The sequence below is a fragment of the Heterocephalus glaber genome, unplaced genomic scaffold (assembly GCF_053883595.1).
Source record: "Heterocephalus glaber isolate CG9 unplaced genomic scaffold, H.glaber_assembly_v1.0 deba00000470, whole genome shotgun sequence".
Classification (NCBI taxonomy): Eukaryota; Metazoa; Chordata; class Mammalia; order Rodentia; family Bathyergidae; genus Heterocephalus; species Heterocephalus glaber.
In genome coordinates, this window is record NW_028258145.1 from 28,140,844 (window position 1) to 28,167,409 (window position 26,566).

Consider the following 26,566-nt stretch of genomic DNA (forward strand, 5'->3'; position numbering starts at 1 on the left):
ATATTATTTGGATCCTGACTTAGATTAATTTTTTAAGTATATGAAATGGAGAAATTAGAATATTGACTTGTAGTTATAGCTTGCATCTAGATGTCCCCCAAAGCCTCATGTGCTCATAGGTGGTGCTTTTCAGAGATGGCTGGATCTAGGGTCTGTGAAAATGGATTAAGGGTGTGTGATATCTGGATTAATCCCCTATCTGGATTAGCATAGTTCTGGGTATGACTGAGTGGGACGAGGGACGCCCCACCCTGAGTGTGGGTGGCACCAATCAATAGTCTTGTAGCCTGAAAAGAATATAAAGGGACAGAAAGAAGGCAGGTTCTTTGCCTCCTTCCTGTCCTGCCATGGACTGTTTCTCCTCTGCCATGCCACCCTCCCTTGGGGCCAGCTCATTATGGACTGAAACTTCTACAACCTGTGAGCTAACCTCTTCTCCTTTAACTTGTAGGTGTCAGGTATTTTGTCTCAGCAATGAGAAAAGTAACTGAAACAACTGACTCTCTGACGACATTAAGAAATTAAGTTTTTGGTACAGTAATGATAATACTCATTATATAACATAATGATTATATTTTGAAAGAGCCCTTATGTGTTTGTGATAAACAAAGAAAGATTTATGGATGAAGTGATATGATATCTAAGATTTGCTTCAAAATAGAAGGAAGTAGGGTCATTCATGAAGCAAGACTGGCCAGGAGGTGATGGTTGTTGAAGCTGAGGATAGACACATGGAAATTCATTATTTTAGTCTCTCTACTTCTGAATATGTTTTAAACTTCCTACAATAAAAATTTTCAATGGGCCGGGGATTTAGCTCAGTGGTTTCACTGCCTGCTGCGCAAGCGCAAGGACCCGAGTTCGATCCCTGGTACCAAAAAAAAAAAATTTCAAGACTATCTTTATCTAGTACAGATCTATATTGAAATATTTAGGATGAATACAATGTCTGGGTTTTTCTTCCACGTGACATGTTTTTAAGCAAGCTGCTAAGTGCCACACATATGGCAGGAGCCAAAAATGCTGTACACGACGATATCAATTGGAAGGTTATTAAAGTAGTCCAGTTAAGAAGTGATGATGACAGTGTTGCCACACCTGCCTGGCAAGCACAAGGTCCTGAGTTCAATCCCCCCTACCAAAAAAAAAAAAAAAAAAAAGAAGAAGTGATAATGGCTTGGACTACAGTGGTGGCAGTAGGGTTGATGGGAAGAAGACAAACTGGGGATATACTAGAAGTATAATTACAACAAATTACACTATGATGTGAGCATGTCTGGCTTGAGCATCAGGAGGGACAGAGGTCCCTTTATTGAAGTGAGAACTGGAAGAGAAATAATAAACAATAGTACATACTTAGACTTGCTAAATTTCAGTTGCTTGTGAAGCATCCAAGGGGAATATCAAATAGGCATTTGGATAGAGAATTCTGCAGCTCAACTAGAGATAGATTTGTGATTACCATCTGCACTCACATGATACTGGAAGCAATAGATAGAGTGTGGCAGTGTAATGAGAAGGGGGCCAGGAATATCCACAATCAGTGGCTGGATGAGAAAAGAATAGATAGAGAGACAGAAAAATACAGAGTTAAAGAAAGAAAAGAGGAATGGGTGGGAATGGGTGGCTGTGAAAACACTTCTGAGAGCTCTTGTAAGATGAAAACTAAGAATAGCCTACCCAAGAACTGTCTCACAGACTGACATGGAGTGTCAGTCTCACTGTCACTAACTGACATGGACTCAGTCCTACTACCAGGACAGGTCTAGTAGAAAGGCAAAGACACTGATGAGGCAGCACCAGATGGACAGACAAATGGAGTTAGTACAGGTTGACAGATGGACATGCAAGTGATGCAGACATCAACAGAAGAAAAAAATAAACAGAGACAGGGTGGCATTAGTGGATGAGAAACAGGAAAATCCCTAGAACAGCAGGCCAGAAACCAATATAGCTGTACTCACCCTTGGAGCTCCCCAGCATGGGCCACACATGAATCTAGCTGGAAGCTCCAAGCACAGGCAGGGTCCTGGGCCAGGATACACTCTGAGCAGCTCAGGAGACGACCACAGTTGATTGTGTTCACTTGTGTCACCTCAGTACGGGAGCCAACCAGGAGCCAGCCCTATAGGAAGGGAACAGGGAAGGGAAATATGCTGGATGTCTCAGACCTCAGGGTCACCTGTCTCTACACTCCAGTGTCTCCCTACCGGATTTCTCTAAATCTGTAACTCACATGGTATAATTTCATGTTTTCAACTGGCTGTGGCTCTGGGAACAACGCCAGATCCTCAAGGACACTAAGCTGGGCTCCAATGCATACTGCTCGGTGCAAGTGTCCATCCTCTAGGAGACAAGAAAGGGATAAGAATAATGGCCTAACACCCCTGTGCATGGGAGTCTGATGCCTGTATATATTAGAGGGTCCTCTCTGTGATGAGAGTATACACTATATGGCAACTTGTTTGACTACTAAATATACCTGTACCCAGGTAGAGCACATCATACTCTTTCCCTGAGAGGCTAGTCACCCTGTGGGCCACCACTCTGAGATAGGCTGTATCCGTAGTGACCAGCAGGGGATGACCATCAGCGGGAAACACTGGCCTGTCCATGAGTGGGTGATCCCGGATGAAGGTGAGCACTCGATCAGGCAAGGAGAGTGATGACCCAAACTGCTGGAGCTTCATGTTCTTGGTGATACACTAGAACAAACATAGGTCTAGGTGACAAAGTTTCTCAGGGAACAAAGTGTCAGTGATATTTAGCTCAGCTCTTGCCTTGAGGGCAACTCTTTAATTTAGCCCTGGGTTGAAGACCCAGCCTGGCTCCCTCACCTCTCCAGGTCTGGGCTGGGGCACATCATTGTCCATGACAGGTAGTCCCCTGTTGCAGTCATGTTTTAGCTCTCTGAATGAACCATTCAATACTGTCCGAATGTCTTGGGGTCTGAAGGCACAGATAGCAGAGATGGCAGCCCCTTCCCTGGAAAAGTTATAGGTTCAAAGAATATACCTATAGGGAGCTAGAGAACACCAATTTATCTCTTATCAAATGAGATGACCCCAAGAATCACACAGGCAGCCACACAGCCAAGGGAGAGAGTCTATCACACTCTGAGGGAGACATCAATGACACGGTGCCAATCTCATGGTCTCCCACCTTATAACTCTCCACACCAGCAACCCTCACCACTGGGAAGAGAAGATGCCATAGAAGACGGGGGTTCCTATTCCAAGATCAGGTCGAAGCTCAGCCATGTCCTGCAGGACAGTGGAGGCTCGGCCATGCTCAGGGCCTGGACACAGCAGGTCAGCCTTCAGGAATGTTGTCCACCTTTGCTGAAGGGTCTTCCGGCCCCCAAGGTCCCCCTAGGGTGACAAGCACATGGAAAATTCTCTTTAGAAGGCTAACATTGAGCACGGAGCATGGAAACCAATGCAAGTTTCCTCCTTGACTTCAGGGCAGACACAAAGATGGGGAGACATGCATAGAAATATAAGAACAGACATACAGACAGAGAAACTGTAGGGATATGAGATTCAGGAGTTGATAAGGTCATAATAAGAATGGCAGTAACTAAGTCAATTGTGCACTTATTATGATGTGTTTTATTAAGTTACCCCATATAATCCTCAAAACAAGTTACCCCATTTAGTCCTCAAAACAACCTAGGTCAGCATCACTATTATCTTCAGTCTACAGATAAATTTCAACTGTGCTATAAAACCCACCCAGGTAAAAGCAAGTGGTGTAGCAGGACTTAAACCTGGGTCTGTCTGCCACTGGTTCCAGCCTTTATCTTCTACATTCGTCCACCCTTAGGGACAGGAGGGGTCTGAGAGGCCAGACATTCCTCAAGTTCCCAGGAAAGAAGGCAGAGAACAAAGAAGACAGAGGAGAAATGCAAAGACAGAGGCCCAAAGAGGAAAAGACACGAGTACAGACAGCAGGAGATGACAAATAGCCAGAAAAGGGTCTTACCGCACACACACGGGCCACCCGTGGGACCTTGATGTGCTCATATGAGTCAAATGTTCGGGAAGTCTCCGTAAAGAAGAAGTAGATTTCGTCATCACCATCTTCATCCCCCCACTCGGCTGGACTCAGGGCCACGGCTTCGACAAAGGCTGGGGCTGGGGAGACCAGTGGCCTCAGATCTCCACAGACACAGCCTGGGGCCACCCAGCCTCCACCCTGCCTGTACTTCAGGGGACTCTGTCTCCCTCTCCCCACCATTAAGCCAGGCTGGCAAGGTCTCTGTGCGAATCCAGTCCTCAGCGCGACCCACAGCCCGGGAGATAATTGGCTCCGTCCCCAGGTAGTTTTTCACAGTGGCAGCATAGAGAATCCCCCCTGTAGGGTGACAGGGAGGAGATGGGCTATCAGAGACCCACAGAGGGAAGCAAAGGTGGTTACAGGCAGGGAGGAGCAGGGAATAAAGCAAAGCAGCAACTCTCAGGCCTGAATGCCCACCAATGCCAGAAACCACTAAGCACATAACAGGGATCAGTTTATGATAAACATACAAATAAATTTACAAATAAATTAGGGAATAAAGCAAAGCAGCAACTCTCAGGCCTGAATGCCCACCAATGCCAGAAACCACTAAGCACATAACAGAGATCAGTTTATGGCAAACATACAAATAAATTAGCCTAGGGAAGTACAGAAACCAATGTGAAGAAAATACTGTGCCAAAACGTTCACTGGTATGAAGGAAGAATAAAGGGCTCCCTGGTAGAAATCAGATTGTGTCTTGAGTTTTTTGTTGCTAGTGTAGTTACTCAGTAATATGCTTATCATCCTGTGACCTTCGTGGAGGGGCACTGGCTTTGTGGCACATTCCAGTATTACTTAAGTTTTCCACTATGGTAAAGTCAGGGAACTCGTTTTCTGAGTATCAGTAGGCATACACTGCTCTGGAAAAAGTCATAACTCTAGAGTACACTAAAATCACTTGGGGGCTTAATCAAAATACAAATCCCTGAGCCCAGAAATTCCTATTCAGTAGAGTTAAGGGGTATCTCAAAAACCTGAATTGCAAACAAGAAATCAGAATTATTCGATGCAAGTGGGTCAGGCCTCAGTTTGAGAAAATTTGAGAAAACACAAGCCCAGGGGATAAATGGGGCTTCACAGACAGCAGAGAAAGCAGCAAAGGAATTGGGTCCTCTATCCTGTACAGTGGAGGGGCAGACACACTCCAGGAATGCTGGGGATTTGAGAAGAGATCAGTCACTCTGGGATGGAAGGGAGGCACAATTCTTTGGGCTAAATAGGAAAGAACTACAGCCACCCTAATACTGCCAAGGACTCAGACATGAGTAGGAACATAATCAATCAGTGTAGTAGAAAGTCATGGACCCCTGGAGCAGTCCTGAGCATCACAAGTGCCCTGAAGAGAGCAAGATGACATCCTTTCACCACCTATAACATCCTTTCACCACAAGGCACTATGTTGGGTGGTGACTATGTTACTGCCCTCAAGAATTCCCATTTGAGCCAGGAAGACAAGCATATAGTCAGACACTAGGAGGTTGGAACTAGTAGAAGAGGGCAGCAGGGTTACATAGGAGGATCAAGCTACATCTACCTAGGAGAAAGCATGTCTGAAGAATGAGAAATCTGTCATACAAGGGGAACTTTGGGGAGAAAGACAGGCATGCAGCAAAGAGGGGAGCCATATGAATGCTGGTGGAATACTAGTGGCTGAAGCCCAAAGGGGCAGAGGGGGCTGCCAGGCAGGGCAGGTGAGCAGAGATAATGATGGATGGGTGGAGTTGGTCTCCCAGATTGTGAAGAATCCACTCTGCCATACCAGCAACATGGACTGTGTCCTACAGGGAAAAGTAAAATGGCAGGGGTATTTTTTAAGAGAAGAGTAACATAACCAGTTTTTTTTTTTTAGAAGATAATACTATTTGCAGGCCATTCACACAATCCAGGCAAGTGTAAAAGGACAGAACAAACACAAGGCAGAGAGGATAAAGGAGGTGGACTTAGAAGATATTTCTGAAGTAGAATCCATTAACATGATTTGAAAGTCAATTGAATGTGAGATATGACAAAATGGAGTAAAATAATGTCTCTTAAGCTTACACAGCTGATGACAGTAGATTATAATATTACTCAAGCCAGAAAATGATAGGAAAGGTCCATGAAGGAGGCAGTGGAGGGGAAGTGAGTTCCTCGGCCATACTAAGGTAAATATGCCTTCAGGACATGGGTCAGAGACACTAGAAAGGATTTAAAGAGAAGGGTCTGGGAAACAGGACCAGAGTCAGTAACTTGAGAATCATCACACATCCTGTTTAAGTTACAAGATGAACAACAGGAAGGCAATAGGGAGAAAGGCAAAATGAGACAAAAGTCCTCCGTTTAAGTGAAGGAGGAGCTGCTGCTGACTAGGTCAGAAAGCTGGAGAAGCAAGAAGACTGCTGTGCTGGGAGCTGGTAAATGGGGGCCTTAGCAAGATCTTTCAGGACTCATGCTTGCTAGGAAAGCAGAAGAAAGCCATATGGAGGGAAGAATAATCACCCTAGGCCACACATGCTCAGAAAAGTTGCATGTGGGAGGCACTGGTAAGATAACTGACCTATGAAAAACAGAGCAAAAAAGGCCCAGGAGGACTCAGGGCAGCAGTGGCGGTGTGGGAAACCTCTTTAGGGAATGGAAAGGGAGTCTGTTCTATCATTTGAGATTGTGGGACTGAGTTTGGTGGCATACATCTGTAATCCCAGCATTTAGGAGACTGAGGCAGGAGGACTGCCATGAGCTCAAGGCCAGTGTAGGCTACATAGAAAGTTCAATGCTGATCTAAACTACATGTTGAGACTTATCTCAAAAAAAAAAAAGGAATGAGATTGTGGAAAGAATCCAAGTGATTTGGAACCAGAAAGACTTTGGTTTGAACCCTGACTACTACTTGCTGTATGATACTGGGCAAATTAACTTTCTTAAACGTCAGGTTCTTCAAATGTAGAATAAGGATAACACCACCTTCCACTCAGAGAAAGTGCAGAAGGTTCAATGAGATCAACAACTACAGAGCCTTGTCTAGGATCTGGCACATGGTCGGCATTCAATACACATTAGTTACAGCTCCTTATGAAACCTCAAATAGCTATATGCTATCAGAAGGAAAAGGGGAGCTACAAAATGACATCTCATTCCCTTCCAGAGAATTTCAGAAAAAAAAATATTGAACATAGGTCCTAGCAGTAAATGGGGCAGTAAATGAGGCAACGCTTTGTACTTCCAAGAGGGAAAAATGTTGATAGAGAAGAGCTGGATTGAAAATTTTTCCTAACAGCACAATACATAGAATACCCTAAAGCCAAACTCTCACAGAATCTGTGTGGTGGACACCTGAAGACTGAAAGAGATGTGGAACAGGAGACAGTTACATTTATTTTGAGAATATGGCTTAGAGTATAAAGTTGGAGGAAAATAATCATTAATATTCTAAATACTGTAAAAAGACTATAGATCAGCATGCAAAAACCCAACAATGGATGGAGGTAAAGGGTCCCAAAATGTTCTAAGGGATCAGTGGGGGAGCTAGCAACACTGGAACCTAGAAATGCAGAAGAGAACACTCAAGGTAAAATAACAGAAGGTCACTGACACCACAGGACTGCAGGATGGATCAGACACATTGGGAGGAAGTAGCAGAGCATAAGTGCTCCAGGAGCACCAAGGGAATGTGACAGTCTTACACACACACACACACACACACACACACACACACACACACAGAAGACACAGCAGGCATTACAGTCACGAGGCCAGGATGACACAGGACCACTATGTAACCTAGATTTTCCAAGACACTATCAATTCCCAATTCCAGTACAATGGAATTGCAATGTTCATATAATAAAATATCCCCGAACATGTAATCATTTGCCAAATTTGTGCTCAGTGGATCAAGTCCATAAAAATTAAAATACACAGCTGAGTGTTAGTAAAAGATTATGTGCAAAACAGAGTGATGCCCACAGTTAAATTCAGTGGACAAGCTAGTTAGGGGGAAAAAACCCCACTGGAGCTAATTCAGCCCTGTTTTTAAAAAATACATATACTATCCACAGACATAGAAAAGATTTTTGAAGAAGCTGTAACTCTACAGTGATGATGTATCTTTATGATTAATGGAATCAGAAGTGATTTTTTTACTTTTTTATATTCATTTTTTGTACTTAGCTTTGTAACCTCAATAAGATACTTCATTTTAGAAATACAAAAACAAAAGATTGAAAGCCACAAAACATGAAGAATCATAGGCAAAGAAAAAAACCACAATTATGTGTGAAAATGGATCCCTACTTGTGCAGATAGAAAGCCTGTGAACCCAGGCCTCCCAAAAGTGTTAGTACCCCAAAACTGACATGCTAGGATGTATGGCATGACAGGGAATATTGAAACCATGGAGGTTTCAATTTTCCATTCTGATGGCAAAATGCTCACTTTGAGGGGAGAGGTACTGGGAATTGAACTCGGGACGTTGCACTTGCCAGGCAGGCACGGAACAACTGAGCTACATCCCTGGCCCCAAAATGCTCACTTTTAAAAGGAGAATTTAAAAGGAGCCTTTTCAAAGAAGCATAAGAATTACATGTTCCTTAGTTTTCAAAAGATTTTAAACATGCTCTGGCCCTGTTTTTTGCACCCCTTTTTCTCCTCAAGTTCAGATTCTTTTTAGGGTAGATACCTCCTACTTTAATGTTCTCTATTTCCTTATCTACGGATTGAGCCAGGTGAATACTTTTTTTTAACAGCCTTTTAGTAAGCCATAATTAGATCACTGAAGATGCAGTGTTTTCTGGATTTAAGAGGTAGGGTTGGCCCCCAAAAGGTACCAGCAGCCAGTGCATCTGCAACAATTCGCAGCATTTCTTGCCAATGCATTATCACAAGATACACTGAAAGCAGTGGATAAAAAAAAAGCACAGGATGGGTTTCCAAAGAGCTTCTGCTCATCTTGATGAAAGCTTGATTTACTACAGGATATGGAAGGGAGGAACCAAGACAGACTGACTGCTGGCTGTAGTTTGAGTACCTAGGTAAGTAGTAGCACTGTGCACTCCGACAAAGAAATGCTGGTAGAGGAGCAATTTTGGGGAAAGTAAGCGAAGATGATGATTTTGAGATTCCTGTGGGACATCCAAGTCTGAAAGATGTCTGAAAGGCAGCTGAAAGGCAGATGTCTGAAAGGCAGCTGGATATGTGGTTTATACCTCGATAATGTCTGGGAGGCAGATACAGATTGGGGAAGCACCAAAATGTGGCAGAAAAAGAAACAATGGGGCTGGTTGAGATCACAACTACATTGAGCAAGGAGTTGCTTGGTGGCAGCCTAAGGAACCCTAACACTTAAAAAATGAGCAGAAGACAAAAAAACCTACCAAGGAGACTGAGAAAGACTCACCAGTGATTTTAGGCTAAATGTTACTGTCAAAGTACATTCTTCCAGAAGGAAAAAATAGAAACAAAGCTTCTGTACATAGGAAGGGGAGGGGGCTTAAAGGGGGGAAATTGGATAAAATAAAATTTATTTTTAAAAATATATTCTTCCAAACTTGAACAGTACAAATAAAGACACTGAGATCATTTTGCTAATTTTATCTAAGGGCAGTATGGATAAATGCCATATTTGAAAACTAGACTTATGAAGCTTTTCCCAAAAGACATTCAAATCCCAATAAATACATGAAAAATTATTCACCCTCACTAGCAGAAATGCCAAACAGAATACAGCAGAGGAAGCCACTGTTATTTTGTATGTTTGGTAACTATATTACTTGGAACTTACAAGGGTGAAATGAAACAGACTCATCACTGGTGGTAGGACTAACTAGAGGCAATTTATCAAAATCCATCAACCACCATCAAAATCTTTACACCCTTCAACCTAACAATTCCACATACTGGATTGTCTTATATGCCATTTATTAAAGTCACATAAAGGACTGACTTAACAATTGTATAAAAGGATTTTGGTTGCAGCATTCTTTATATGACCAATAGTTAATTTTAAAAGTGGAATGCATAATTACATGGGAATATCATCCATGTGAAAGAAGAATATGCAATTACTACAAACTATGTTTTGAATAATTATACAATTTCTATGATAGGAAAATGCTTAATATTAAATGAAGTAAGCATGATAATTCCTCCTTATTTATAAATGCACACATACACATAGACAGACACAGTAAGAGAAAATATTCAGTATACTCCATAATAACAGTAATTACCTGGTGATGATAAAATTTTCACTTTCTTCTTTATATATTTCTAAACTTTCTACAATGCACATTGTAATTTTTATAATGTAAATAAATACTTCTGGTATTATAGCCCAGTAACATTTTCATTACTAAAAATTCTTTTTTTAAAATTTCAAAATACCTCTATTTTTGTTAAAGATAGTTTTACAAAACTAACTGGGAATTTTGGGTTAATTCTTACATACTGTTTGGACTAGTTTCTATATTGATATTTTCAAAACAGAAGGACAATAGAACATAATGGATCAATACTAAAAGTGAATACTGCCACTTAAGAAGTACAAGAAAAAAATTTTAAATGATAGCCCTATAAAGCAAGAACTACAGACAAAATTTATAATACTGGTATTGACTGTGACTGGAATCTGAGGCATCTGGAGACACAGAGATTCTAATTGGGGATAGCCGTTCTAAGCTAAAAAATGTGTTCTGATAACTTCTATCAATTGCCAGTTGAAAGACAATCCTAAATTTTTTTCTTTCTTTGGCCAACCCAGAATGTTATCATTTGAAAAAAGAAGACTGAAATGCTCTCTCTTTCCACTTTGTCATACAGCAACTTTATTTATGAAATTTGTCTTCTTAAATCACATCCTAATATGAATTCATTTGCTGATTAAACAAAGAGAAATTATGCAGTCACAATCCTTAAAGATTACTACTTGAAACAAAGCATGTTAATTGATTACTTTGGATTATTGCAACTGAGAAGTCATTTCTGTTGACAATTCTGTAGAATCAAGAGATATTTATGACTAAAACTTAGCAATCTTTCTTAATGATTCCAATTAATGGCTCAGAGTTTTTGCCAAAAATGTTGATAAAAGCCAAGAAAAATATTTACTAAACTTTTGTTTTATTTACTAAACAGGTATGAGTAATCGCTTCTCAGCCTAATGAGTAATCGCTTCTCAGGCTAAGATAAAGTGTAGTATCAAATATGTATGAGTATAAACAAGATCTCATCAATCGCAGCAGTAGATAATAATTATGACAACTCAAACTTTGTGTTTACTTACCATGTACATTATGCTACTTTCAAAAAATTTTACATTATTTTATTATTTTTGGTACCAGGGATCAAACTCGGTACCTTGCACTTGCAAGGCAGGCGCCGGAACCACTGAGCTAAATCCCCGGTTTATTTTATTATTTTTCAGAAAAGGAAAGTCATTAACTTACATGTGACTTACACAACTAGAGAATGATTTAATCTGTATAGCTTTTAAGACTTTTCCTAAAATAAAGTTATACATAAGAAAAATTTTCATTGGTAGATCCTGTGTCCCAATTTTTAATTCACATAAAATACTGTTCAGAAGTACATAAAATATCAATTTTATGATAAAGTTGGCAGCACAAGTCAGTGAAGAAAGAAAAACAGTATAATTAATGTCACTAAGTAACTAACTACTAGCTAGGAAAAATTAACTTAGATTCCCTATCTCATACCATTCATCAAAGTTAATTTTAAATATATCAAAGAAGAAATTTTTGAGAAAAAAATTAAAGGAGAAAATTTCTTATCTGCTCTCTACATGCAGACAGACTGAACTTTGAAAAATATAACTTGGATCCCAGTTCTCTGGAAGGCTAAGGCAGGAGGACTGCAAGTTTAAGCCCAGTCTGAGCAATTCAGCAATTTAGTGAGACCCTGTCTCAAAATAAAAAGTAGACAAAAAGGTCTGGGAATGTAACTCAGTGCAAAGGATTCAATCCCCAGTACTGGTGATGGTGGTGGTGGTGGTTGTGGTGGTTGGATAGACAGATCTCAAAGCAAAAGGTATGTAGGTCAGAACACTAGTATTCTACCAGTAACTGCCCCAAGGATATAAACAGAGGATTTGATAAGGAAGAAATAAAAATAAGCACTAAAACATGAAAAATGTTCAACTTCACTAATGTTCAAAGAAACACAAATTCAAATAATATACCATTTTTAAGTCTCAAATTAGCAAAGATTTTTAAATTACAATATATTATGGTGAAATTTACGTGAGAAAACAAAACACTCATATATTTCTGGCTTAGGGTGTAAATTGGTACACCCTTTCTAAAAACTCAATTAGCAACAGATAATGAGCCATAAATGTTCACACCCTTTGCTATATTAATCCATTTCTAGGATGATCTAAAATGAGGACAAAAAAATATGAACAGTCACCAGGTGTCGTGGCGCATGCCTATAATCCCAGCAATTGGGAGGCTGAGACAGGAGGATGGCCCTGAGTTCAAGCGCACCCTGGGCTACATAGTGAGTTCAAGGCCAGCCTGAACTACATAGCCAGACCCTGTCTCAAAAAACAACAACAAAAATATGAACAAAAATATTCACTACAGCAATGTAGATAATAACAAAAACTTTGGAGTAAACTAAATAAAATAACAATTTGGAATTGCTTAATTTATGGTATGTTCAGAGAATGAGTAACTTGATCCCATTAAAAATTAACTTTACAATTTCAGAATTATAAAGAAATTCCTACCATATAAAGTTATACGACAAAATTCAAATTCATATATATAAAGTATAAAAGTGTTATATAAAATTTCCATTAATCTGCTTTATAACACTATCACGAGAAAACATCTAGGTTTTCAATGAATTTGGAGGGTATATGTGGGGTGGTATAACCTAAAATACAGTATGAGTCACAAAAACAATTTGCTCTCTGGCTACCAAAGAATTAGACAGTCATTCTCCAGAAGAGATTCAGGCATGATCTATGATGAACCATTCCAGACTTGCATAATTGTAGATGGCTTGGTCAAAGGAAGCAACCACAGGAATGTATTTAACAGTCATTACTGATTCCCCTGAACAACAAAGCACCAGGTAGTAAACTGTATGTGCCTATGTGTATATGGTTGTGCACAGACACATTTAAAAGGCTAGAAAGAAATAAACTAAGACACTAGCAGTGGTTTTATAAGAAGAGATATTCTAGAACTGCCTTAATATGGTAGCCACCAGGGCCAGGGATTTAGCTCAGTGGTTCCGCCGCCTGCCTCAAAAGCTCAAGGTCCCAAGTTTGATCCCTGATACCAAAAAAAAAAAAAAAAAGAATATGGTAGCCACTAGACACATGGGGCTGTTTATATAAAATTAAATTTAAAATGGCTTCCTTTAGTCACAATAGTCACATTTCAAGGGCTCAACAGCCACAACAGCAAGTGGCTACTGAATTGGACAGTGCAGATGTAGTACATTTCCATCATCATACAAAGACATTTTAGACAGTGCTGTTCTAGACTTATGTTTTTCTTAATGCTTTTTCCAAATTTATTACAATATGCATTGTAGTAGATTCTTCTTTGGTCCCAAGCACTCAGGGAAGAACAAGAAAGGCAAAAAAAAAAAAAAAAGAAAAAAAAGAGGAATAACAAACACTCCAAGGAAAGAAATGACATAGAAATTCCAACAGCAGGGGTGGGGAAGGAAGCAATTAGAGCAAGAAATCACATGATCTTGTCTCTCCCCACTCACCAGCCATTACAGCTGCTGACCGCTGAGCTGGCTCAAAAGGACATTTCCCCCGGCCACTCTCAAGTCTTTCAACCTGCTGGAAACTGGACACATCCTACAGATCATAAGGGGGCAAATGGTTTAGGGTCATGGGGAAAGGTTTATGGTGAGAAGTACAAAGATCGTCAGATGAAGGAAGACAATGCCCATCCATGTCCCTCCCCTGACTACTATCCCCACCATCACCTACTTCTAATTCTTCTACATAGTCCTCATTTCCTGTCTCTGCTATCCCTTTTGCATCAGTTTATTGCTTTTTCCTTAATTCCTTTAGTACCTGTCAGCCACGTGCCCTGATAAAGGAGCACCTAGGATGGTCCTAGAAAATACTGAGGCTGGATGAGGTATTTCTGCTGGTGCACTACTAACTGTAGAGCTTGCAATTTACTAAATAATGTTCTACAGAATGAAGAGGATCAGGGAACATAGCAGCTTCCTAAGGGCTGGACCTCTAAGGAAGGTCAAAGAAAACTGCAGGCTGATAGAGGATCAGCTGAAGTCCAGGGATCTAGAGAGAAAAGGACCATCCTCCCCCTATTCCTACACCAAGGGTGAAAGACAGGCCTAGAGTCATATATCCAAGTGAGGAAGAAAAACCACAAAGTCAGTGAAGAATGACCTGAAGCGCAGATCTGAATTTGAGAATCTGATAGGTAAGTATATTCCTCTTCCACAGACTTCAGAGGAACTGACCTGGGTAGGATTCAAGAGTTCCAGCGGGGCCAGCCAGAAGTTACCTTAGTCTAGCATCCTAGCTAGAAGAGGTGTCAAGATAGTATCTAAAGATGGAAATCAAGGATGATTTCAACCTAGGACTGAAAAGGAAGTTAACTGTAGCTGGTTGGGAATCAAAGTTATGACATGGAATGCAGGCATGCTATCTCCAGCTCACTAACTGGGTGGACATACAGTATGGCTACAGCTTAACTTCTTTGATGTTAGCTGGAAGCTTAACATATATAAACTACTGGCCCATTCAGATTGCTCATCTCTTTGCTGTAAATGGCAAACAAGGTATTTTACTCAGAAGCTCTTAAAGGCAGTCTATTAAAATGAGATATGATCTGGGGTCCCCAAAAAGGGGATATTAGGTCAAAAGACCCTACTGGAATGGAACACCCCTCAGAGGCACAAGTATTTCACTTGTGTATCAGGGGAGCACCCTCTCCTGAGAAGAAAGTTAACAGTTCTGCAATTAGCAAGATTAGCAAAGAGTTCAGGCTCTGGAAATGGAGGTTATCACCTGCTCCTGTCCCTCTTCACTCTCCCCTGAATCTCCCAGTAACCTCTTTTCGCTATGCTATCTAGCCCTACCTCCACTTTGTATATCCACCCCAGTTTTACTCTCCAAAGTATCAGCCACTTACCAGACAGTAGAATTTTGAGCATGAGTACAAAAAGGCCCACTGCCTAGAGTATAAATTCTGATTTGATCTATTTATTTTCCGCTACATCTTAAAATAATCTCTATTCTACCCAAATCAAATCATCTAATCCTGGAAAACATGTTTTCCCATATCTATGTCTAAGAGCTTTCAGTTTTCCCTCACATTTCACCAAAGACTAAAAATATAAGCCTTTTCTCAGTTCTCAATCTCTCCCACCTTTATGCACCATTTGACACTTGATTCACTGTCTTCCTTGAAATACTCTATTTTTTGGCTCTTGAAACTCTACCTTTCTGGAGTCCCTATTCCTACCAAATTATTGTTTCTCTATCTCTTCTTTAGTACCTACATGTGCATCTTTAAGACCTATTCAAAGTCCTTTTCACATATCCTTCAAAAGTCCCATTCATGGGCTGGGGATTTAGCTCAGTGGTTTCCGCCACCTGCTGTGCCCGAGTTCCAAAAAAAAAAGTCCAAAAAAAAAAAGTACCAAAAAAAAAGTCCCATTCATTCTTATATCTCCAGCCCTTCTATGTAAATCATTCCCTAAAATCTGAGTCTAATGTTTTCCAAACCCTAGTCCATGTTTTCGTTTGACTGCTAGACTCTCTCGGAGAGATCAACTATCAACTCCTTAAAAGTCAGCATGCCAAAAGTAGTCTCCTTCCAGTTTCTCCCATCTTTCTTATCCTTCTCATCCTCCCAGTCCTTCTTATCATTGAGAAAATGAGCTTCTCATTAAAATACTAGATAGGCTCTGATTACCTTGCAGTCAAAATGACCTTTCGCTCCGGCTTCAAAGGGGCAAGACCTTTCCACTATATTCTCTATTGATATGTTTAGATTTGTCACTGTATTATTGTGTCAGTCAGCAGAATCTCCCAAAGATCAGCTGTAGTGAAGGCAAGTCCCACAAGGTGAAAGCCAGGGCTAAACAGGAAGGCTCTCATTAAGCAGTGAGGTTGGAACTGGTCCTCTGCCCTTTGTCAAGAAGGGAAGAAGGCATATAAATACAAAAAAGAAAAGAAAGATAGTCCCTGATACATGAAACATGTCACATGCCACAAGAAACTGAGGCCAGATAAGGTCTTCTGGGCTACAGGCTGGATTAGTGACACAGAGTAGAAGAAAAGAGCCAGACAAATCTAGACTTAGATTTTGGCTCTGTTTCTTCTAGCTACAGAATCTTAGATAGGATAGCTATTTCCTCTAAACTTCAATTTCCTTGCTTACAAAATGGAAATAAATAATACTTAAGTATCATCATGAAAATTAAGCCTAATCATAAATGTAAAGTACTAATACCAAGCCCACAACCAAGTGGTCATCATTGTTGTCACTGTTAGAAGCCTAACATTTTTCTCTGTTAACTGCTGGAATTTCCTCAACAAATCAAACTAACATATTTTCCTCCAATGTCTGATGAGATAACATTGAGGGAAAGCACTCCATTGTTAGAAATGGTAGATCCAGTGTTTCAACTTCCTTTTTGTAAGAATCTCATTTCAGGGCCAGGGAGTTAGCTCAGTGGCACCCCGTGCCTGCCTCAAAAGCACAAAGTCCTGAGTTTGATCTCAGGTACCCGGCCCCCAAAAAAGAATCCCATTTCAACATGAACAATTCTGAGCAAGTTGTTGTGTCTAGATCAACCCTCTCAGAAAAAGTTATATATAGTCTCTGCATCATCAGTTTAGGACATGAGAAGTTCAAGCACTAAGTTAAGAACTTTGCGAAGCAGACTGAGATTGCCAACTGGGATAAGACAGGTAAAAGCAAAAGAGAATGTTCAAAAAGTCTATAGAGCAGGCTCAGGATATGGCTTGAATAACCATAACAGAACTGCCTTCTTTCTCCTACAAATGATCTTTGACCAAGAATAGCCCCTCATTTCATGAGTCTGCTCTACAGGAGGGTTCAAAGAGCCAAACTGGAAGGAGTACAAGACACAGAACCTGGCTTCATTCTGTGTTGCTGATGTCCTTCAAGAATGGATAGAGGTCCAATTCAAGTCACACAAATCCTAATAGATATGTCCAGAATATTTTCTATCTAGAGACCTTATCTAACAACCATTTGGTCACAAGGAAAACCAGAAAACCCTACAACACTATCTTGATGATCACACTGTCTCTAGCCCATGGCTCTGATATTCACATTCATGTGATCCATGAGCCTGTGTAGACCAGAAATGACCACATATGGCAATGACAACATCACTACTGCTTTGTAAGCTTGTTGAGAACTGTAGGAAAACTAGAATCTCAACATTACCTGATGGAATGTAGGGATTTTTTTATACCACCTTGAAGTGGAAAAGCATACCAGGATGAGGGAGCTATCCAGGCTTTTCTAAGGAGCCCATCACCCACATTATGGAAAGGACTCAACACAACTCCAACCAACCCCAGGGCTCACCTAGAGGGACTAACTGTAGCAATCCAGCATATACACTTATACCCTCCTGAGCCAAAGATATGAGGATGGTCTACAATGAAGAGAGGTTTAGAGATACACATTGACTAGATCCAGCTGGATTATTGGATCACTGAAAACTACAGACGTATACAGTCAAGATCTACAGTTAAGGATCAAGATCAAGAAAGGAGATGCTGGGCCGAGGATTTAGCTCAGTGGTTCTGCCACCTGCCTCAAAAGCGCAAGGTCCCAAGTTCAATCCCCGGTGCCAAAACAAAAGAATGAAAGGAGATGCTGTATTCCACTGGATACAATGGACATGTGAGGTTTTTAACCCACACTAGAGCCTATATACAAGTGTGTGTTGCCAGAGGACTAGTGCTGGCTGCTGTATAACTGATGGGGAAAGCTGAGAGTTTAAGAACAGTCACCATCCCAGGGATTCATGTGGCCATGACCAGAGGAGTAAACGTGTCCCAAGACTGCTTGGGTATGAGGATGGTGAAGCCCAGGCCTTCAGCAGTAATGAACCGGATCCAAAAGAAAACATGGCTGACAGAGTGCTTACCCTGAAGGCAAGATTCAAAATATGGGTCTAGTAGGTATCACATTAGTGGGCAGTGACATCACAAGGCAGAGAGCAGAGAGTCATATCCCACAGAATGAGGGTGCAAGTGGAGGTGAGGGAAGGTGGCAAGAGAGTTACAAGCTATTAGGGAAAGAAACAGACATTCGCTACACTAAGAAACAAATGCAGACATCCTGGCCAAAGCATTCACAGGGAAAGGGAAATAGGAGTTCCTGGTTTCTGAAGTTTCTTGAATTTGTCCTCCCCACTCCCCAACCAGCATCCCTAACTTCTTTCCTAACTGTCCTACTACATCTCTTTTTATACTTTGTACACCTCACCCTCTACAGACAACCTCCCTCTCCCTCTGCATGCTACCCTTCCTGTGAAGACGTCCCCTTCCCCCAACGCTTATCATGCATAGTGGTTGACTTAAGCACACCCAACATGATCACTCACTGAAAAGCCTTCCCATCCTCCCACTCACCACCCCCAAATAACTCACACTGGTGCAGGCACTTTCTCCCTCTTCTCCCACCCCTTTCACTCACAATAACCCCGCACTTCGGATCAAAAGCGAAGGTGCCACAAGTGAGGAGGTGAGAGGCATTGGCAATGACGAGAATCTGGACAAAATTGTGACATTCATCCTGGGGGTCAGAGATGGTTAGAGAGAATCAGAAGCAGCAAGTATGCAGAAGGTCAGCTAGCTTCAAGACAGTTAGACGCAGCTCTGGGATCAGGGATGATGGGTGATGGCTTCATCCCTGCCTGGGCCCATTGTGATGGGAGCAACAGGGGACAGACAGCAAGTCAGGGCTGGATCAAGGACTCAACAAAAACACAGGACAGGGCCAGAATTTATACCTACCTCTTTCTTGCCTTTCTTCTTACAGTTCTGTCTGTGAGCCTCAGGCACCATCCAGTCAATCTGAGAAAGGAGAAGTGGCCATTTTCCTCAGATTCCTTCTACCTTAAACTCCCTCAAGATCAAGGTGGGGTGAAACAGTTCCATAACCTCCCTCAATTTGGGAACTTCTGCGATCCCTCTAGAGCACTGCTTTTCAAACTGGAGGTCACCACCCAGCAATGAGTAATAAAATCAATTGTGACCACAAACCACATTGTTTTTAATGAAATATAATAGCACGTATCAGAATGTATCACATAGAAACTACTGTGAGGAGGAAACTTTCTTCAGTACATGTCTGTGCACTGGGACACAATACTAATGGGTAGCCAAAACAGTTTGAGAGCTGCCTCCTAGAGTATGGCAATTGTAATAATCCATCTGCCCACTCTTCCCTGAAACCTGATCACTGTGGCCTCATCATCATCATCATGAACCTCCCCAATAGCTTCCTCAGTCACCATGACTCCCCATCACGCTCAGCCAAGTCAATGAAAAGACAACCCCTCTATCATGACAATTATATCTTTAGTAATGAACCCTCCCACTACTGCCCATAAAACTTTTTTTTTTTTGGTGCTGGGGATGGAACTTGGGACCTTGCGCTTGCAAGGCAGGTGGCAGCACCACTGAGCTAAACCCCAGCCCTATAAAACTATTAATCTAGCAAATGCTATGGGGACTGGTATCCTCCCACTCTCATCTCTCACCCTTCGGGGTCTCTCCCCTGAGAAGGGCAGAGATAAAGCGAAGATGGTGTCTCGGGCGCCGACATAAAGAGTTTGGGTAGCAGGATCCACAAGGAGAACAGAGTAATCGTATGTATGAGGGACAGCAAACCTGGTGAGATAGGCGTCAGCCTCTGGTAGGAAGAAAGGAGGAAAGAGGAAAATGGTATCAGAAGGGCAGAGCCAAAGGGGCCAATTTTTGTTTTCATCCAAGTATCATTTATTTGACAGCCATCAAAGGAAAAAACAGAGCCGTGACAGGCCAATTATCTACACTTCCTAAAAGACAGACAACTGATGAGACAAGAATATTTAGCACACAATGCAGTCAAGGATGCTTTCCTACAAAAATGAAATACTGTATGAAAATAACAGCATAATTATTAAGTCTGTAATCTCTGCTTATAGCAATGTAATACATAATTTGAAAATACAAGGTACAATACTTTCCTTTTTTTTTTTTTTTTGGTACTGGGGATCAAACTCAGGTCCTTCTGCTTGCGAAGCAGGCAGCGGAACCACTGAGCTAAATCCCTGGCCCCTTTCCTAATTTTTTAAAATCACTGCTGAATAGTAACTTCTTCTTGCTTAGAAATGCTTTATTTATTTATTCATTTATTTATTTATGATACTAGGGATTGAATCCAGGGCCTTCCCACTGAGCTATATCTCCAGCTTTTTCTTTTTTTTGATACCGGGGATCAAACTCAGGACCTTGCACTTGCGAGGCAGGCAGTGGAACCACTGAGCTAAATCCCTGGTCCTTTTTTTTTTTTTTTTTTTGAGACAGGCCTAAATTGCTAAACCTCCCCAAGCTAGGCTGGAACTTGTGATCCTCCCACCTCAGCTTCCCAGAGTTCTAAGATCGCAGGCAGGTACCACCATGTCTGGCTGAAATGTTTCATTCTTTTACTAACATCAGGAGTCTATCTTCTCTCTTGTCTACAATCCTTGACCTACAGAGTGTATAGTGGAAAGAGTATGTGTTCCAGAAATAGCCCAGCCTGAGGTTAAATGTGGCTCTTCCACTTACCAGATGTATGATCCTGAGAAAGTTACTTGCCCTCTCTGAGTATCTTTCCTCATCTGGAAACACCACCATCCAGGGTTTAGAAAATTAAATGAGATAACATGTGGAAACACCTGGCACACACTATGATGTTTCACAAATGGTCCCTTTCTTCCTTAGGCATGGGTTGTTTTTGCCAAATACAGAACTCATACATCAGCACTTAAAAACTCTTATCTATTTAAAGATCATACAAATAACTTTTCATGAATTTACCTTCCTAGCTTATCTTTTGGCTCTGGGGATCCTACCCTTGCACCAGTAGAGCTCTGCTCTGCCTGCTTCATCTGCTCAAATGCCTCAAGACAGCAGACGGGCACCAGACCATTCATTCTGAGATGTGCTGACCTAAGCCCCACCTGCTTCATCCTTCCACATACACCCACACTCCTCTCTGCTGTACTCTTTCTACTCTCTCATGCTTAGTATAAACCCTGAATTACCCAACCTCCTTTTGTAACACCTTGCCTTCTAGACTCCTCTGGATTCCTGGACATCAACTTAGCCTGGCAACCTTAATTTACTTTGTGGCTATTGCTTCAGCAAGAATTGAAACCCCAAGCTCTAACCACACCTTTGCCTCTGGATTCATAGCATCCCTGTATGTCACTGGGCTGTGTACAGACTGTAAATTACTATTGACCAGTTGTGCGCTTTTACCAAGAGGTTGTACTTTTGGCTTCACTGGTTCTGTCTGCCCAGTGCGTTAATACTGAGAAGAAACAAGGTCCATGCCACATGCATACGCACCTCAATAGAGTCTCTAAACTGTGAGTAACCACTCTTAACCGTGAGGCATCCCTGGCTTCCTTCACGTCTTTTCAAAGAAACATGACCCTCCCTCTCCTTTTTCTTTCTGAAGACTTTCAAAATCACTTAAGCAGAACTTTAAATCAACTCACTGGTTTTCCAACATTTAATGTAGTGAATGGGCAGATGGACCAGGGAGCTATGAGGAATTTCAAAGGGTAAGGTGAATCTGGTAATAGGAGGTGGTGTCGAGAGATTCGAAAGGACTGGAAAGTCGGTTACGAAGATGAAGGTTGTGAACAGGGCAGGAGGGTTATGTGGCTGTGGGAATGTTACTGATAGGGAAGTTGGAAAGCTAGAGCTGCGGACTGAGGTTCGGATGAGGTAAGTGGTTAGATTAGAATGAAAGAATGAACGGTCTGGTAGCAGAATAGGCTTCCAACCGAAGTGATGGTGATGGATTAGGTGTATTTGCGGGTAGAACAAGAAAATAAAGGTGAGGGAAGAACAATGAAATGGACAACCTCCAGCAATCCCATTCCCTTCCTGGGCCTCAGTGTCGGTATCTGCACGGTATGGGCCTGAGGAAGCAGCCAGGGTGCGTCGTGGAAGCCGAGGTGTGAGGAGGCCCCGGCCGGGCCTGCGATGGAGTAGCACAGCGTGGGGATTTCATCCGGGTTCCAGCGGAGAGTGCGCCGTGAGACGCTGTGCAAAGCGTTGGGGCGCTCCGGACGCTGTCCCCGGGTTGGGTTTGGGGTTGGGGTGACACCTGCCGGCGAGGGGTGGGCGCGGTGCAAGGGAGGGACTAAGGGCGAGGGCGTCCGCGCCTTACCGGAGATGGGAAGCGAGGTCCTGGGAACCGAACGGGGGACGCGGCCGGACACAGAGCCACTCAACACCATGAGCAGTACCAGCGGGAAGGGTAAGGCCAGAGGCGGCCCGGGGCCCGGGCGGGGCCTTGCATCCCAGGCCAGCATCGCTGGCTCCACCTGGCTGTTGGGTGGGGCGCGTCCAGCAGCCTTCAATTTAGGGCCGTGGCGCAGTCGGGTCCCCTCGGCAGAATTCGGCTTGCGCCGCTAGATGGAACAACCCGGCTCCTGCCCCTCCAAAGGGACCAATGACGGATCGTTTTCTTCTTCAAGCCAATCATAATTGAGTAGAGGCGGGACTAAGGAGCAGAAGCCCAACCTAGGCAGAGGCAGAGCTAGACACAGTTAAAGGTGGAAGTTGTACTCGGAAGTGTACTGGCGGTGATCCTCTCGGGAGTGGCAAGTTTGCTCCAATCGCTCGAAAATATCAAATGCCAGTATCTGTACTATAGGGAAAATATGTAAGTGAGTATACGCACCAAATTCCTGGGAATTACTACCAGCGTAACACACACTCATACACACACACACACAAAGATATGACACAAAAAGTACTAAAAATCAGTCCTTACCTTTAGGGAGCTCACAGTGCAGTGGGCCCCCCAAATGTAAACAAATAACTGCAAATAAATTACAACACAAAGCAATGCATGTTTGCCTTAGTAACGTATATCAAAAGGGATAGATTTTTGTCTAAAAAAGGAGTTTCACAGAAGAGGTAACATTGGAATTGAGTCTTCAAGAATAAGCAGGCCTTTGAGGGTAAGGAACAAATACTGCCTATGGGACAGCTCCACTTGAATATCCTACAGACAAGCCAAATACAGTCCTGAACACAATTGCCTTCCTCATCCTAATCTCAGTTCTTTCTTAAAGCATTTAGTCCTCTTAATTTATAGCCTTGCAGGTAATTATTGGTTTCTCCTCTTTCATCCACCTTTGTATTAGTTATCTAGGCTGCATAACAAATACAACAAATTAACTTCAATATTTGGCAGTTTACAACAATAAACATTTATCTCTCAGTATTTCTGTGGCAGTTTCAGGCTGTATGTTCTGGCTCTGGTCTCTAATGAGATTACAGTCAAGATATCAAATAGGAGTGAAGCTCAGCCGGTCCCAGCACCTGGAAGGAAGCTCGCCCCTGCCATCCCAGGCTCCTAGGGCCAAGAAGGTGAGCCAGTCCCAGCACCCGGAAGGAAGTTCCCCCGCTGCCATCCCAAGCTCCTAGGGCAGAGAAGGTGAGCCTCATGGGTGCCAGAAGCACCCCCACACACCCGTGGAAATGAGAAGACACATAAACAAGCCTCAAAAACAGACTTCCAGATCACCTACAGCAACCCCAAAGGGAAACGAGATGGAACACTCTGATACTCAACCACCTGGACTCTCTGAACTGGCAACAAAAGAGGATCTGGGAAAAATGAAATCAGAAATAATTGCTCAGATAACAGCAAAGATCTTGCTTATGGTGCAAGACATGATTAATAATCTACAGAGGACACATAAAAAAATAGAGGATCTGAGGAACATGATGGAATCCCAACATAGGAAAAAAATGGAATCCATAAAACAGATACAAACAGATTTCCAAAAGATTAAAAACTCCATCGAAAGTCTGCGCAGCAGAATGAACCAGTGTGAGGATAGAATTTCACATATAGAAGATAAGATTGCAATTAGTGAGAAGGAAAAGAAAAATTGCTTTAAAATTGTAAGGGAACACGAGAAATCAATCCAGCAGCTGCTAGACGATGCAAAGAAGAACAACATAAGACTGGTTGGAGTCAATGAAGAAAGAGGAGAGAGTGCAGATGACATAAAAAAACTCTTCACAGAAGTGATGGCAAAAAACTTCCCAAGGAGGGGAAAAGAACTTGACATACAGATAAGTGAGGCATATAGGACGCCAGCTAGCCTTAATCAAAAAAAATCTACACATAGGCATATAAAAGTTAAGATTCCAGAAATCCAACAGAAGAATAAAATTCTACAAGCAGTGAGAGAAAAGAAACAAATCACGTACAAAGGAAAGCCCATCAGAATCACAGCAGACTTCTCAATGCAAACCTTCAAGACAAGAAGAGCTTGGAGTGATGTATTTCAAGCCCTAAAGGAAAATAGCCTCCAACCCAGACTGATGTACCCTGCAAAACTATCTTTCAAAATTGATGGAGAAATAAGATACTTTCATGATAAAGAGCGCCTCAGGAACTTCATGAATACCAAACCGGCACTCCAAAAAATTTAAGACAATACCCTAGGAAAAGACAATGAGGATCACAACCCCGGGAAACCCAGCAGAATGAATCCATTGGGTGTGACAAATTAAACGCAAAGGGGGAGAATCCAACAAAAAGAAAAAGTCATGACAAGGCTTTTAAAACTTTTGACTTCATCTCCCTAATGAGTGTATAATTCAATCTTGTTATTGTACTGATTAGTATTTTTCTGATTCTAGAGTTGCATACCACTCCTTGTGCTATACTGGCTATTTATCATCTTCTTATGTCTACATTTTAATTGGGTTGTCTATTAATGAGCTCTAAGAGTTCTTTATATATTCTAGTCATAGGTTATATTCATTGTAAATATGGTCTGTTTAAGGACTACTTTTCATTTTAATGATGTCATTTAAAGTTCTAAATTTTGATGGAATCTCATTTATCAATTTTTTCTTTTATACATCATGTTTTTTGTATCCTAGGTAGTTCTTGCCTACCCTGAATTCATAAATATTTTCCCTTATAATTCCTTCTTAAAGTTTTATACTTTTAGGCTTTCTTATTTAGGTTCATAGATCCCTTCAAGTTATTTTCATGTATGGAAAAAAAGGCTTGAGGTTCATTTTTTATATACGGATACCAGGTGTTCTAGTGCCATTTGCTGAAAACACTATCTCTTCCTCGGCTCTTAAATAGAGTTTATATTCTATAAAATGCTAATGTTAAATAATCTTTCAAAACTCAGTGGACCATATATGTGTGGTTCTCTTTCTAGATTCTCTGTTTTATTCAAATGATCTATATGTCTTTCCTTACACCAACACTGCCTTGATTACTGTAGCTTTAGAAGAAGTCTTAAAATTGGGTGCTAACATCTTCCAACACTGTTTTTGTTTTTGTTTTTGTTTTTGGCTTTTCTGGGTCCTTTGTACTCCTACATAACTTTTAAATTTCAATATCCAATTCTTCATTTATAGCAAGTATACACAGACCTGAATTTTTATATATACCTTGTGTTTTCTAATCCTGCTAAATTCAAGTACAAGTTCCAGGGGCTCCTAGAGATTTCTTAGTATTTTCTCTGTAGATGATCATTTCATCTACATATAAAGATTTTCCTTCTGCTGTGCCAATCCTATCCTAGTTGTGTCATTTTATTGCCAGACTATTTTGGTTTAGACCTATGTTTCAAGTCTAATGGACAGATGAAGAATAGGCATATATGCCCTTGTTCCCCACTTTAGAGAGAAAGCATTGTATTGTCTCCATTCATAGAAGGAGTTTTTGTTGGAAGTATGGAGTACATGTCTTTGATCTGTTGAGAAGTTTCTGTTCTACGTCTAGTCTCCTGATAGCTTTTACCATGAACAGCTGTAGAGTTTAGTCCAATACTCTTTCTCCAACTAGTGACAGGATCATATGGCTTTCTCCTTTCCTCTGTAAAAATGATGACTTTTGGGGGTGGATCTTCCAATGCTAAACCAACACTGCCAGCCAGATCTGACTTCTTTTTTTTTTTTTTGCACTTTATTAAATTCTTTCATTGGTACATTGTAGGTATACAACACAGTTACATTTCTCATTGGGAATTGTACCTTTACATAATGCATCTTGGTTCTTATCTTTTCCCCATTCCTAGCCCTCCCTTCACCCCCTCCATCCTTCCCTATTTACAAAGACTTTATTTCCATTTTTTCCATTTCTCATCATTTTTCCTTTCCCTTCTTTCCTTTCCCTTCTATCCTTTCCCCTGCCCCTCCTACTACCCCTACCCTTTTGGTCCTTTTCTTCCTATTTTGTGTTATCAATTGTTCATTCTA

At 41.5% G+C, this 26,566-nt stretch overlaps 1 protein-coding gene across 8 annotated transcripts in view; it reads right to left on the reverse strand.

Annotated features, from left to right (window-relative positions):
* Positions 1-26,566, reverse strand: part of Sema4f (ssemaphorin 4F) — a 170,699-nt gene that overhangs the window by 91,095 nt on the left and 53,038 nt on the right. For 3 of the 8 annotated variants that reach the window (XR_015447678.1, XM_087202139.1, XM_004844654.3), the window contains exons 1-12: positions 22,485-22,749; positions 19,816-19,967; positions 19,067-19,126; positions 18,747-18,845; positions 13,786-13,879; positions 4,237-4,356; positions 3,985-4,136; positions 3,193-3,371; positions 2,838-2,985; positions 2,483-2,705; positions 2,237-2,346; positions 1,965-2,125 (exon numbers count right to left, since the gene is read on the reverse strand). Coding sequence is in view for 7 of the 8 variants with exons in the window: in XM_087202139.1 (XP_087058265.1) it covers positions 1,965-2,125; positions 2,237-2,346; positions 2,483-2,705; positions 2,838-2,985; positions 3,193-3,371; positions 3,985-4,136; positions 4,237-4,356; positions 13,786-13,879; positions 18,747-18,845; positions 19,067-19,126; positions 19,816-19,967; positions 22,485-22,629 (1,643 nt within the window). In the remaining variant the exon portion in view is untranslated. The other 5 variants (XM_021258255.2, XM_087202132.1, XM_004844655.3 and 2 more) reach the window with 5 other exon arrangements.